This window comes from Aquarana catesbeiana, linkage group LG01 (assembly GCF_042186555.1).
Source record: "Aquarana catesbeiana isolate 2022-GZ linkage group LG01, ASM4218655v1, whole genome shotgun sequence".
In the NCBI taxonomy this organism is placed as follows: domain Eukaryota; kingdom Metazoa; phylum Chordata; class Amphibia; order Anura; family Ranidae; genus Aquarana; species Aquarana catesbeiana.
The window spans coordinates 396977903-396994046 of NC_133324.1; the positions used below are offsets into that span (position 1 = coordinate 396977903).

A 16144-nucleotide genomic window follows, 5' to 3' on the forward strand; every position below is an offset into this window, starting at 1 on the left:
GTCATTAAATTTTCAATAAATGCACAGGTTTACATTGGAATTTTGGACACTTTTCTTATCCCATCTATTGAAAGGATGTTTGGGGATGATGAGATCAATTATCAAGATGATAATGCATCTTGCCATAGAGCAAAAACTGTGAAAAAATTCCTTGAAGAAAGACACATAAGGTCAATGTCATGGCCTGCAAACAGTCCAGATCTCAATCCAATTGAAAATCTGTGGTGGAAGTTAAAGAAAATGGTCCATGACAAGGCTCCAACCTGCAAAGATGATTTGGCAACAGCAATCAGAGAAGGCTGGAGCCAGATTGATGAAGAGTACTGTTTATCACTCATTAAGTCAATGCCTCAGAGACTGCAAGCAGTTATAAAAGCCAGAGGTGGTGCAACAAAGTACTAGTGATTTGTTGGAGTGTTATTTTGTTTGTTTGTTTTTCATGATTCCATAATTTTTTCCTCAGAGTTGAGTGATTCCATAATTTATTCCCTGTGCTTGTTCTATAAATTTAACTGTTACTGGCCACCACAATTATTTTTCTTGATTTCTTTTAGTGTTTCTTAAAGCCAGAAAGTTGCCATTTGAAATGCCTTTAGTTTTTGGCCATGTCTGTGATCTGCTTTTTTTCTACAATAATAAACAACTGAAGGAACATCCTCAGGGACTGGTGATTCCATAATTTTTGCCAGGGGTTGTACAATATGTCACTCTAAATCTCTTGTAAAGGTTCCTAGGTTCAACCAAAATACAGGCACTCTGTCATGCAAGTGCTAACCAGCCTCCTAATTGCCAGCTCTGTCATAATTCCTCTCACCTCATGCCTCTTTCTATTGGTTAGTGAGGCTGTCCCTTATAGTGACTGGCCAATAGTAAAGCAGAAACGGTAGGACAAGGCATGCCAAAGCAAGTCACTACTTGCATAACAGAGTGCCCTGGGTTTTGGAACATCCATGCCAACATGAATGAAACTAAAGATTCCTGCAATGCAAAGTAAAACTCAGTTGTTTTTTTTAATGGAAAGACATGAGATTTACTTCTATGTTTCTATGGCAATTTGATAATATATAGCTGTTAAGGCATCTTCCTTGGTGAACACTGATGGAAAATGAATGTGTATTAATAATATTCATACATAGTTTCAGCAGAACTATTGTCATAAGGCATAAATCATACCAGTGAAGTGACATCCCTCAGTGGGAGGCTTTCTGTGGATCAGGAGGGATGTCTCAGTGGTTGAATGCTCGGCACTATGGACACCATTTTCTCTAGAGAGTAAGAAAGAATTTCATTTTTGACAACTGGCTTGGTTTCTGTAACTCTTTTTTCTGCAGTTTGTATGTTTAAAACGTCTTACGCATAAAGCTTGGTCTTACATAACACATAGGGATGGGTTCTAGTAAAATAAATGGGTCTAGAAATGATATAATAAAAGTCGTTAAAAGTGAACCTCTGATTCTGCCCAAATGTTTTGCCTGATGTAAGTGCATGCAAATATATTTTATTAATTTTATTGGACCTGCTGAGAAGTTCTCATGTCCTAAAGATGCAAATTTAGTATTTTTCTGCATACACTGCTGAGTCCTATACTGCCACCATCCAAAACCTGTGACCAAGGTCAAATGGCTGGAGTTCGGGGCAGAAGATTCAGAGAAGTGCAACCACAGAAATGTGCAGATACTGGTCCTACCTGAATGAGATCAGGGCTTAGCATTACCTTCACGGGGATTCTTCTGAGATCCCTGCTGGGATTCCTGCTCCCTGACTTTTTTGTGTGGTGAAAAGCACACTTTCATATTGAAATTGCTCAGCTTCCGTGACTGGGATCCTATTCTATAAGAGGCAAGGGCCTTGGATGAGCAAAAATTCAAGAATTCTGCACTGCTCCTAGATTTTTCTATGGTAACACAATAGCTCCACAGATCATTTGATGCAGCCAGAGCCTCTCTGCCCACCAAGGGCATTACATACAACATGGGGATTGTAAGTAACAAAGCCAAGGTTTCGAAACCCTTTCAAATTTGGCTTCCTTTTCTTGTAATGTGCTAACAAATTTTATGTGAAACATGGTCTGCTGTAAGTTTTCACTTCATAACAGAGTTGTCTACAACTGCTGACATCCAGGCACTTGCTATAGAAATTTTGGCTGCCAGGAACATAAAAAAGATCAATATTTGCTCATACTTGGGAATAATTTTAATTGGCTTCATTTAAGAGAGTGGTATGGGGCTTTTTTAGGATGGTAAGAGGAGGGGAGTATGGGTCTGCTGATTGGGTATGAGGGAAAGGGGAGGAATCTGGACGTGCTGATTGGGCGGCTCTGGTGCCGGGGCCCCTGTTTGGAATGCAATCTGTCATGGGCATATACTCACAACAGAGGAGTCTAGCCTTGAAGAGATATCAGAATTGCTTGGACCCCAGAATGATGGGTAGGTGAGCTTCCTCCAAAGACAAAGTCCCTTGCACCGAGGAGGGCATTCAGGACTGCTACCCAGCCTGACAGGCTGGCATCCGTTGTGAGGCCCTTTAAAGTCCAGAATCTATCTTTGGGTTGGAAATCCACCGCATCAGAGAGAGTCTGGCCTTGGGAGTCAGATGCATGGGAAACGCAAAGGACAGTGTTTTGTCCCACAAAGCCAGAACATATCCCATGTCTTGCTTACTGTGGAAATCGCTCCAGTGAAGCCACTTCTCTTTGCAGTGCTGAACTTCCAGTGCTGCATGAGAATGGAAGGGTGACTTCCCCTTCCTCCACTGACAAAAAGTGGTATTGTTTTGTTTTTCTTTGACTGTGAGGGAGGGCTCTTTCATTAATCCGTCCCTTCCCCATTCATAGAATGTGTTACTCAGAGAGTAAATGCTGGTTTGGGTAATAGGGTTATCTTTACTTACTTTAATTTATTTTTAAAAGGGCCCAAAAATCCACCAAGGGTTTGTGCTTTGAACAGAGTATTCTCCAAGAATGATGAGGTGTATTCCAAGAATAAAACAGCATCAGCTGCGTATACTGTAGTTTTTTTCTATTCCCCATAATTTTTAACAAACCTGGTAATATGGGAGACTGGCAAAACTGTAGATTCAAGAAGTCCAATCACCAGGTTAAATAAAGGGGTTGAAAGCAGCTATCCCTGTCTTGTGCCTCTCACTGGTTGAAAACATTGCGAGAGAGTGTATTCTAGCCCTAAGAGAAAAATATATGAGCTGTAACCATTTACTGAACTTTGTGCCAATAGCCACTGTGTGTATCACCTGTTGTATAAAGAAGTAATGTATTGCCAGCACATCGCAATCCTTTCAAAGAAAAACTGCCTTTAGGCCCCTTTCACACTGGGGCGGTGGGGGCGCCGGCGGTACAACAGCGCTATTTTTAGCGCTGCTGTACTGTCAGGGTTAAAACCGCACCGCTAGCGGCCGAAAAAGGGTTAAAATCACTCGTACAGCGCGGCTATAGCCAATGTATTGCCGCGCTGTCCCATTGATTTCAATGGGCAGGAACGGTTTAGGAGCGGTGAATACACTGCTCCTTCACGGCTCCAAAGAAGCGGTTTGCAGGACTTTTTTCACCGTCCTGCCAGCGCACCGCTTCAGTGTGAAAGCCCTCGGGCTTTCACACTGAACAAACAGCGGAGGCTGTTTAGGGGCGGTTTGCAGGCGGTATTTTTAGCACAATACCGCCTGCAAACCGCCTCAGTGTGAAAGGGGCCTTATTAGTGTTAGTCAGGCATGTCACATAAAAATCAATGTTTCAGATCCTACACAGGTTTTGAAATGTTGCATTTTGTGTGACATGCTTGACAACGCTAATAAAGGCAGTTTTACTTTAAGAGGATTGTGAGTACGGTACTTCTGCATTGTGATGCCAACCACTCTTTGCTGAAGCACCCTATATTTGGAGAGCTTAGAGGAGTGGCTTTGTATGTTAAAGTGTATTTCCAATTTTGCCGTCAGAGAGAGAACTCTGACGGCAAAAAAAAAAAACTTCACTATATGCTTTTTATGTGTTCCCATGCAAACAGCATGCCTTTTTTTTTATATACATATCTTACCTTTTTAGATGTTTCTCAGGACAAGGTGTCATGACTGACTGTAAAGTGTTTTGTCAGAATGAGTCTGTTTCAAGACTGTCCTCTTCAACATACTGTATAATGGAAAAAGCCCAGCCACTACACCTTTACCCCTTTTCTAGAACCTACAGTGTTCAAATCTAGTTACAATTGATCATGAAGATCTGCCTGCACAATACAGACAGTATTTATGGCAAACACTGCTGCCCAGCTCCCCCAAAGTTATTTTCCTTGCTCGAGTGTCCAGATAGAGTATCTAAAAAAGGTAAGCTGCAGTTTTTACAATTTTTTTATGTTATTATATTAGTGAATAGGGGCAACATACAGGTGCATCTCAAAAAAATTAAATATCAAAAAGTTAATTTATTTTAATAATTCACTTCAAAAAAGTGAAACCCATATATTATATTGATTCATTACACACAGAGTGATATATTCCAAGCATTTCTTTCTTTTAATTTTGATAATTATGGCTTACAGCTTTGAAAATCCAAAATTCAGTATCTCAGAAAATTTGAATATTGTGAAAAAGTTGAATATTGTAGACTCATGGTGTCACACTCTAATCAGCTAATTAACTCAAAACACCTGTAAAGGTTTCCTGAGCATTTAAATGGTCTCTCAGTCCAGTTCAGTAGGTTACACAATCATGGGGAAGACTGCTGACTTGACAGTTGTCCAGAAGGCAGTCATTGACACCCTCCACAAGGAGGGCAAGTCACAAAAGGTCATTGCTAAAGAAGCTGGCTGTTCACAGAGTGCTTTATCCAAAAATAATAATGGAAAGTTGAGTGGAAGGAAAAAGTGTGGTAGAAAAAGGGGAAAAATGTAGCCTTGAGAGGATTGCGAAGCAAAGGCCATTCAAGAATTTGAGGGAGATTCAAAAGGAGTGGACTACGGCTGGTGTCAGTGCTTCAAGAGCCACCACACACAGAAGTAGCCAGGATATGGGCTTCAACTGTCACATTCCTTGTGTCAAGCCACTCCTGAACCAGAGACAACCTCAGACGAGTCCTAGCTGGGCTAAGGAGAAAAATGACTGTACTGTTTCTCAGGGGTCCAAAGTCCTCTTTTTGGAGGAAAGTAAATTTTGCTTTCCATTTGGAAACAGAATCCAAGTTCCATGAGGTCCAGTGTAAAGTTTCCAGTCAGTGATGATTTGGGGAGCAATGTTATCTGCTGGTGCAGTTTTTCATTGCATAGTTTGCTGGAAATGGTGTATAGCAGTGTGCAGAGGGTCCATCCAGAATCTGTAGTGGTAATATGTGGTCACACCCCTTTAGCACCTGATAGTTTAAATATATGTACAAGCTATTGGGATTTGAGCACAGGTATATCTTTTCTTTGTTGTAACGCAGGTCAGTGACCAGACCTGAACCTAGCCACTCTCCCCCCACCTTGTGCCTTTATGCCCCAGGTTGGCATGTTGTCCACCGTAGCATTTGCAGTGGCAAAGTAGTGTAGGACTGGCCATAAGAGGGATTACTTTGAAACAGTTGGCTTAAACATGTATTGCAATATGCGTGAACTAAAGATCCCTGTTTTTCATTGCATAGTTTGCTGGAAAGGGTGTATAGCAGTGTGCATAGGGTCCATCCAGAAATTGATCTGCTGGTATTGGTCCACTGTATTTGATCAAGTTCAAAGTCAGCGCAGCCCTCTACCAGGAAATTCTAGAACACTTCATACTTCTCCCCTGCAGACCAGCTTTATGTAGATGTGGATTTAATTTTCTAGTAGGACTTGGCAACTACCCACACTGCCAAAAGTACCAACCCCTGGTTTAATGATCATAGTATCACTGTGCTTGACTGGCCAGCAAACTCGCCTGACCTAAACCCCATAGAGAACCTGTGGGGTATTTTCAAGAGGAAGAGGAGAGACACCAGACCCAACATTGCAGACCAGTTGAAGGCTGTTATCAAAGCAACCTGGGCTTCCATAAAACTTCAGCAGTGCCACAGGCTGACTGCCTCCATGCCACCCTGCATTCATCCAGTAATTCATGCAAAAAGGAGCCCCAACAAAGTACTGAGTGCATACTATATTGTACATGGACATACTTTTCAGTAAGCCAACATTTCTGTATTAAATTTTTTTTTTTATTGGTCTTATGTAATTATCTAAGACACTGAATTTTGGATTTTCACTAGCTGTAAGCCATAATTATCAAAATTAAAAAGAAAGAAATGGTTGAAATATATCACTCTGTGTGATATATATATAAAATTTAACTTTTTGAATTGAATTACTGAAATCCACTAACTCTTTGATGATATTCACAAAAAAAAAGATATTTTCTCAGGGATTGTTTGTCATTATTATTTAATTCTACAGTACACATGGCTCAAAGAGGGTTTTTGGTGTTTGCAAATGAAGACAGACTTATGCCCTGTACACACGGTCGGATTTTCCGACGGAAAATGTGTGATAGGACTTTGTTGTCGGAAACTCCGACCGTGTGTGGACTCCATCACACATTTTCAATCGGAATTTCCAACACACAGAGTTTGAGAGCTTGCTATAAAATTTTCTGACAACAAAATCCGTTGTCGGAAATTCCGATCGTGTGTATACAAATCCGACGCACAAAGTGCCACGCATGCTCAGAATAAATTAAGAGATGAAAGCTATTGGCTACTGCCCTGTTTATAGTCCCGACATACGTGTTTTACGTCACTGCGTTTAGAACGATCGGATTTTCCGACAACTTTGTGTGACCGTGTGTATGCAAGACAAGTTTGAGCCAACATCCGTCGGAAAAAATCCATGGATTTTGTTGTCGGAATGACCGATCAATGTCCCACCGCGTGTACAGGGAATTACTGTTCATTTCACCAATATATAGCGTAAAAATATCATATGTCAACTTAATGCCGCGTACACACGGCCGGACTTCCTGACAGAAAAAGTCCGATGGGAGCCTTTGGTCAGACATTCCGACCGTGTGTATGCCCCATTGGACTTTCTCTGTCGGCATTTCCGATGGACTCAGATATAGAACATGTTCTAAATCTTTCCCTCGGAAATGCCGACGGGGTTTAGCCCGTTAGCAAGTCCGCTCGTGTGTACGCGGCATTAAAAAAATTGACAAATGACATAAAAAACTGTCTGTGGTGATACATATAGAGCAAGTCAAGCACAAAAATTTTTTTTTTTATATTAAGACCCCTTTCACACTGAGGCAGTTTTCAGGTGTTTTAGCGCTAGAAATAGCCTCTGAAAACTGCCTCCCATTCCTTTGCATGAGTGCTTTCACGTTCAGGCGGTGCGGGACGTTAGAAGAAAAAAAAAAGTCCTGCAAGCAGCATCTTTGGGGCGGGTTTGGAGCCCTGTAAGAAGCGCTCCAAAACACACCTGGCCATTGAAATGAATGGGCAGTGATTCGAAAGCGCAGCAAAATGGGTGTTTTTGGAAATTTTTCTAAAAAAAAAAAAAAAAACGCCCAGCTAGATTTCGAAAAGTGCTGCTAAAACATAGCAAAAAACGGCCGGCGCTTTAGTGTCAAAGGGGTCTCAGAGGCGCCATTTGAAAGAATAAGCTCATAGGGTCCAGACCATGAATTTTTACTATGAAGCAAATCTACCTGTGTGTTAGATTTTATACTTTCAAGTTTCCGTAGGCTTATTTCACAAAGCTATAATGCTTGTTTATTTTTTTCCAGCTATGCAATTTCCATTTCTCATTCACTCTCATTGTTGATGGTTGCTAAAGGCTAAATGCTATTAACTTAGTGAATTAAGCCATGTCTCTGTTGTTTTGTTTCATTTATTGTATACTATAGTTATGAATAAAAAATATAAAACATACATTTTAATCAATTTATTAATGGCAATAAGAAAACATTTTTTGTTAACGGTCTTCAAGTTTACAAGCTTAAATTTGTAACAGAATCATTGACTGGACAGTTTCATTGACATTTACAAGCTGAATGATTGAAAACAGAACGTAATGCTAAGAAGCAGCCATGACGTTTACATTGCTTTGCTATAATGCAAGGCATGTTGTAAGACATTTCTGCAAAAGGCACTTCCAAAACAAACATTTAGAATGTTTTTAATGTATAATTCTGTGCATAAACCTTGGCAGCCCACGGCTGTATGTTCCCATAGGTTTAATTTAGTGGTATGAAAATTTTGGATGGATGGATGGAATGCAACTTATAGATATATAGATGACAAAATTGACTCACATCCCAGATGCAAGGGGGCGAGAGCACCCTGGTTTGGTTTTTGATTCTGCATCCCCAACATCTTACACCACTCCTCATCCTGCAGTAGCAGGGGGAACATGTCCGCTCGCAGATGAAAAATAAATGTAAGAGCAAACAGACAGCAAAACAAGGCTCATTCAGAATAGCTGAAGTTTAGCAGGGCCGGATTATAAACATCTGAGCCTCAAGAGATAAACAACACATTTGTTGAGTTAGCAGTGACAGTAAGACAAAAAAGTTTTGCCAGGTGCCAGAAATGATGCATCAAATCTGAGCCTTATTGCCCATTGCATTCCAGTTAAAATTTTCCCTTTCTAGCTGTTATTTTCCACTACAAACCTGAATCTGAGAAGTTGCTAAACATACACAGTTCTTATTCTAGATGCACTAAAATTGAGCAATGTGTGTTATTTCTCAGGGACCCCAACTGTTAATGTGTATTATCAGAGATCCCCAAAATCTTGAGGCACTAAAACCCAATAAAATTAAGGGCATATCAGAATATTTCAAAAATAAATTCTTGTATACTCTTTGGGGTCTCAGCCCAGAGGCTGCACACCCCTGCTCCTATGGAATGAGGGCTGTTGACATGAAAATTATGCCAGAAGACAGCCCCAACTGTAATGAAGAGGTGTGTCATTAGCGAAAGTTACAAAACAAGTTATCACAAACAAAAGACAAACCATTCCAGTAGGAACCCTCCCTTTCATATTTACAGAATACCCAACGTACCTACTATAGTTAGTTGCACTTTTCCAGTTTGGTATAAGAATATATTCAAATGCCAGCTATGTGTTAAAAAAATTAGAATTATGGGTCAAACAGTGCAAATGAGTTAACACATGAGCAGGATGCAGCTACAGTAGATTTGAGAAGTCTAGTTTTTTCATATACTTAAAATTTATAACCCATACATATATATACTAATATTCTGTCTTTTGTGCAGCAATTCAGAGCTCGGTGTCCCTGTATTTATTTGAATAAAATCCACGTTTTGATTGGTCAGCCAACTGTCGACGATACTCCTCTTCTTCGTCATCACTTCCATAGCTTCTCCTATTGTCGGTGTATGACCAGCCTGGTGGTTTTTGAGGCTCTGGTTGCCTGGAACTTGAAGAAAAAGTCTGAATTAAACATCTTTAAAGCGAACAGCCACAATCAGTAAAATAGCCCAAACACTGCTGTAAATCTACACGAATGATCAGACACCAAACAGTATGGTTTCTGACACTGATGCAATGACAGTTGCCAACTTCAGCTGTCACATTGCAAAAAGTTGATTACAGTAGAAGCTAAAATTTATAAAAGAACAAAATGCATTTTTTGTCCATTTGTTACCAGTGTATTTAATAAACCACTTGACCCCCAGAATATAAACTGTACTCAAAACAAAATTTTTTATATACATTTTTTTTTTTTTTTTCACAAATAGAGCTTTCTTTTGGTGGTATTTAATCACCACTGGGATTTTTATTTTTGCTAAACAAACGAAGAAAAGACCAAAAATTTTGAATAATAACCCCCCAAAAAACTCTTTTTTTATAAAATTTAGCAAACAGGTAATTTTTCTTCTTCACTTATCTGCGCTGAGGAGGCTGCACTCGTGGGCACTGATAAATAGTGCCCTGATTATCAGTGTGCATGTCCCTTTTAGAGAAGCCGGTTAACCAATAGAGGACCAGCCCCCGCACTCCCCTGGGCAAATCGACGTAGCTGTATGTTGACGTAGCGATGTCCGCTGGGCACCCGCGATCACTCCTGAGACAGAACGGAGATCTGTCAATGTAAACAGACAGATTTCCGTTCTGTCACGAGAGAGGAGACAGATCTGTTGTCCATACTAAGTATGAACAGCGATCGATCTCCTCCTCAAGGCAGTCCCATCCCCCCACAGTTAGAATCACTCCCTAGGACACACACTTAAACTCTTGATCGCTCCCTAGTGTTAACCCATTCCCTGTCAATTACATTTATACAGTAACCAGTAACTATTTTTAGCTTTGATCGCTGTACAAATGTCAATGGTCCCCAAAAAGTGTAAAAAAAAGTGTCCGATCTGTCCGCCGCAATGTCGCAGTTCCGCTAAAAATCACAGATCACCACCATTACTAGTAAAAAAAAAAAAAATTCTATAAATATATCCCCTATTTTGTAGACGCTATAACTTTTGCTCAAACCAATCAATATATGCTTATTGCGATTTTTTTTAACCAAAAATATGTAGAAGAATACATACCGGCCTAAACGGAGGAAGAAATTCGTTTTTTTTTTGGGGGGGGAATTATAGCAAAAAGTAAAAAATATTGCTTTTTTTCAAAATTGTCGCTCTTGTTTATAGCGCAAAAAATAAAAAACGCAGAGGTGATCAAATACCACCAAAAGAAAGCTCTATTTGTGGGAAAAAAGGAAGTCAACGTACAGCATCGCACGACCGTGCAATTGTTAAAGTGACACGGTGCTGTATCGCAAAAAAATGGCCTGGTCATTAAGGGGGCAAATCCTTCTGGGGCTGAAGTGGTTGACAGCTCTCTTCTCCCTTCCTCATGCTGTCAGCATGAGGAAAAGAGTGCCGATAACCGGGTTCTATTTACATCTGTGATCAGCTGTGACTGGACACAGCTGATCACGTGGTAAAGAGCCACTGATTGGCCCTTTACCTCAATCTGTAATCAGCAGTGTCCTCTGGACAGTGTGATCACAGGGTGCACTGCCCATGTTCCGCAGCGGGCGCAATCATGGGTGGCTGTCATATGACGGCCTCCCAGAATTAGCCGTCCACGCTGTAGCCATCATTTGGCAAGTGGTTAACTAAAAAATTACACACTCGTGCGATGCTGTACACCCAAAAAAAAAAATGTATGTCCCTTTTTTCCCACAAATAGAGCCTTCTTTTGGTGGTATTTGATTACCTCTGCGTTTTTAATTTTTTGCACTATAAACAAAAAAAAAAAAAAAAAGAAAAAAAGACAATTTTGAAAAGAAAAAAAAAAAAAATCAAATTTTTTATAAAATTTAGGCCAATATGTATTCTGCATATTTTTAGTGAAAAAAAACCCCACAATAAGCGTATATTGATTGGTTTGCGCCAAAGTTATAGCGTCGACAAACTATGGGATTTTTTTTTTTTTTAACTTGTAATGCAGGCGATCAGTGACTTATAGCGGGACTGTGAAATTGTAGCACACATTTAGACGCTGACTCTTTTGACACTTTTTGGGGACCAGTGACACTAATACAGTGATCAGTGCTAAAAAAAAAAAAAAAAAGTAAAAATATGCATGGTTACTGAACGAATGGCACTGGCTGGGAAGGGGTTAACATCAGGGAAGATCAAAGGGTTAACTGTGTGCCTAGCCTGTGTTGTACTACACTGTGGGAGGTGCTTTTCCAGGGGAAGACACGGATCCTAGTCCCTGCTTTGCAGAGAAACAGGATCCATGCCTTCCCTCCTGTCAGAATGGCAATCTGTCTTGTTTACATAGGCAGGCCACCGTTGTGCCTGTCTGCAGGACAATTGGCGGGTGCCGGCGGACATCAAGTCCACTGTTCCCGCTGTGTATAATCACAGCAAGAGCCAGCCGCAGGTGGCGCGCATTCACGCCAGCTACCCGGAAGTGCAGGAATATATATATATATATATATATTTATATATACACATACATACACACACACACATACACACATATATACAGTTTGAGACCTTTCTGACATCATACAGAATCTACTGATAGGTTCATCTGACCTGCAGTTGACCTTCTTCTGACCTGCATTTGAGCTTGAAGCAAAAGTTCACTGCACATGGACACACAAACTTTTATCTGGGCATCTGGGCTTTAAAGACCTCTAGTCCTGAGTTAAGTAGCAGTAAGCCCTTTACAACTATGTGTATTGCGTCAGTGGGTTGCTTGAAAAGTCCTGCATTCTTTCATTAATGGCATCTTCGTATGACACCTCTCACTGCATCAGGAACACATTGGGAAACTAAGGATCACATTTAATATGCATTTTCGTAGCAGAAAAGAGTACCTAAGGATGAAGGCTAACAGCTGTAACAAGTAAGAAGGCTGGCAAGTTTGATATGAAGGTAATGAAACAAGAATAATGCTGAGACACCAAAACCTGTTCCCATAAACCACGCTAGCAAAGGAAGCTCCCATTAGAGGCTTCTAAGTTCTAACCAAATTGGTCTATGCGTGCATGTGTGTATGTAACTCTCAAAAAGGACTGACATGAAAGGTTAACATTACCTGCAAATAATGTAAAAATAATTGTAAATGTAAAGTGCTGTATGATATGTAGGTGTTTAATGCAGTTCAATATGGGAAGTAAAAAAAAAAAAAAAGTAATGAAATAAAAAGTAAAACTTTACACCAGCAGGTATAAAAAAAGAAAATATAATGAGCATTACCATACCTTACTGCTTGGGATCGATTCTGGTCATTTTTCTGTGGCTTTATAGGTACCGCGTAAATGTCAGGAAGTTTCTGTGCCAGCTCCAACTTTAAATGAGAACAGGAAAAAAAAAAAAGTCAATTGAACAAAAAACAGAAAGTGGTTGGAAATATTACAGAGGCTAAAAAATAAAATTTTAAAGTGAAGAATAAAACAGAAAGATTGGATAGAACAGAGAATACATAACTGAACAGCAATTTAATCAGAATTGAAATCAAAGTTAAAGCACAACAATTAAATTAAAAATGAAATTAAAAACCCTCCAAAAATCATTTACTGTTTGCTATGGGTAAGATCGGCTTTTTGAGACAGCTGACACCATCTACAAAATCACGTGGATGGGAGGATCAGCAATAGATAAACTGCCAAATGGGTGACACACTGTTGCTATGACAACACGTTTTTGAGGGCGTACATTGGGTCTTTAAAAAGGAGGTTCCACCCTCCGAAACACACATTGTCATAGCTACAGTGTGTCACCTATTTGGCAGTGTATTCATCCATGATCGCCCATCCACGTGGTGCCATACAGTGTCAGCCGCCGGGCAGCCAGAAGCGCTCCTCTGCCTCGCTGTGGGATTGTGGATTGACAGCTTGTGTGAGCGCAGACACACTGAGTCCACGGTGCAGTTGACATGGAAGCTGACGGCTTCACTGTCATTTGCGCAGTGAGACAAGAGGGATATTTTACAGCATGATGCCGATGCATGGGATGATATGCCTTTTACAGTGCCTTGACAAACTATTCACACCCCTTGAAATGTTCCACATTTTGTCATGTTACAATCAAAAACATAAATGTGTTTTACTGGGATTTTATGTGATAGACCAACACAAAGTGGCACATAATTATGAAGTGGAAGGAAAATGATAAATGGTTTTCCAAATTTTTTACAAATAAATATGTAAAAAGTGTGGCGTGCATTTGTAATCAGCCCCTTTTACTCTGATACCCCTAACTAGAATCTAGCAGAACCAATTGCCTTCAGAAGTCATCCAATTAGTAAATAGAGTCCACCTGTGTGTAACTTAAACAAAGTATACATACAGCTATTCTGTAAATCCCTCAGGTTTGTTAGAGAGCCTTAGTAAACAAACAGCATTATGAAGGCCAAACAACACACCAGACAGGTCAGGGATAAAGTTGTAGAGAAGTTTAAAGCGGGGTTAGGTTATAAAAAAATATCCCAAGCTTTGAACATCTCATGGAGCACTGTTAATTTCATCATCCGAAAATGAAAAGAGTATGGCACAACTGCAAACTTACCAAGACATGGCCGTCCACCTAAACGGACGGGCAAGGAGAGCATTAACCAGAGAAACAGCCAAGAGGCCCATGGTAACTCTGGAGGAGCTGCAGAGATCCACAACTCAGTTGGGAGAATCTGTCTACAGGACAACTATTAGTCGTATCCTCCACAAATCTGGCCTTTATGGAAGAGTGGCAAGAAGAAAGCCATTGTTGAAAGAAAGGCATAAGAAGTCCCGTTTGCAGTTTGCAAGAAGTCATGTTGAGGACACAGCAAACATGTGAAAGAAGGTGCTCTGGTCAGATGAGACCAAAATTGAACTCTTTGGCCTAAAAGCAAAACGCTATGTGTGGCGGAAAACTAACATTGCACATCACCCTGAACACACCATCCCCACCGGAAAACATGGTGGTGGCAGCATCATGTTGTGGGGATGCTTTTCTTGAGGGAAGCTGGTCAGAGTTGATGAGAAGATGGATGGAGCCAAATACAGGGCGATCTTAGAAGAAAACCTGTTAGAGTCTGCAAAAGACCGGGACGAAGTTTCACCTTCCAGCAGGGCAACAACCCAAAACATTCAGCCAGAGCTACAATGGAATGGTTTCAATCAAAGCATATTCATGTGTTAGAATGGTCCAGTCAAAGTCCAGACCTAAATCCAATTGAGAATCTGTGGCAAAACTTGAAAATTGCTGCTCACAGATGCTCTCTATACAATCTGACAGAGCTTGAGCTATTTGGCAAAGAAGAATGGGCAAAAATATCACTCTCTAGATGTGCAAAGCTGGTAGAGACATCCCCAAAAAGACTTGCAGCTGTAATTGCAGCAAAAGGTGGTTCTACAAAGTATTGACTCGGTAGAAGGCAACGAAGAGTTGATTAAAGAATTTGAAATAAAAAAGCCATTTACACATAGAAACTTCTCCATAAGGGAGAAGATATCTGTCACCTAAGGACATTAGCAACAAAATGAGGTCTAAGAGAGCGGGGGAGAGTTATAGGGGTATTCCCAGGGGGTATGTCCAAAAGTTTTGCCAGTGTCCAATTAAGTAAAAGTAGCAGCCTATAATGCAGGGACTATGAATATCCAGCCTGTGTCCTTTACTGCAAAAATAAGATAACTTCACAATATTTGATACACTAGCCAAGCAGTTACTGTAAATCATACTGGAGGGGCAAATTAAATTTACTTTACTTATAATACTCTGACATCCAGTTATTAGGAACTGATGGGTGCAGCTTTTATCAGACTCACAAGGCTTAATGGGGCTGATAATGTAAGCGTGCCTCAAAAGAGAAGGACATCTGTATGCTATTGATGACCTTGCAGACACATATTTGTACAGATTATGATGCTGCACAGGGGCCTTCAAGGGACTTGAGGGTCCATTTATAGAAGATGTGTGGCTTAATTTCTGAACAACAGATGCATATGACCGCATAATGAATAAAGTTCACTCGCAGAACTCTGTTACAAACACAAATACTCCCTGAACCACACTTCACTTGAAAAGAACTCCACTGTTTATACCATCTATCAAATCAGACCACACACACTCCAACACCCAGAACATTTCACATTTAGACTAATGTAGACATAGATTACCCATAGACTGATGAGTGTTCCTCAGGGAGACCTCTCCATTTGCTTTATTGCCTCTGAGGAACATTCCCCCATGGCACTGCACACGGAGGCACAGATGCCTTAATTTTTATTCCGCTCTCTACCCATCGCCCTCTCCTTTTTTTTTTTCTCCTCCTTTCCCTTTTTCCTGGACCCTCATATTCTGAGTTTTCCTAAACCCAGGAACTAAACATCACAAGGACGACAACACTGGCCAAAGTGGATATCTTATTTTCATTGCCCGATTGCAGAAACTACCTCCAAAGACAAAAATTTGTATGCATATATTCCGAGTGGGAGAAACTTTCAATCCTATATACCTCTCATAACCTTCTCCGATCCCCATTTTCTCCTATATACAATATGCTTTGCAAGCTTAGTAGCTTTTAATAACCATTTCTGTGTTGTGATGTTATAAACTTCCTGAGCCAAAGACTGCCATACTACAGCCCTGACCTATAACCACATGTCTCACTATTACGTATCTGCAAATATGCAATTCAAATGTAAGGTTTGATTTTATAATTTGGCACAGGATTGGGGC

At 40.4% G+C, this 16144-nt stretch overlaps 1 protein-coding gene across 4 annotated transcripts in view; it reads right to left on the reverse strand.

Annotated features, from left to right (window-relative positions):
* Positions 1-7868: 7868 nt before the first annotated feature.
* TJP2 (tight junction protein 2) overlaps positions 7869-16144 on the reverse strand; it is a 159940-nt gene continuing 151664 nt past the window's right edge. For all 4 annotated transcript variants that reach the window (XM_073634689.1, XM_073634697.1, XM_073634682.1 and 1 more), the window contains 2 exons: positions 12688-12773; positions 7869-9384 (listed from right to left, as the gene is read on the reverse strand). In XM_073634689.1, the coding sequence (XP_073490790.1) occupies positions 9225-9384; positions 12688-12773 (246 nt within the window). In that variant the 3' untranslated portion in view covers positions 7869-9224. The remainder of the gene's footprint in view (positions 9385-12687; positions 12774-16144) is intronic.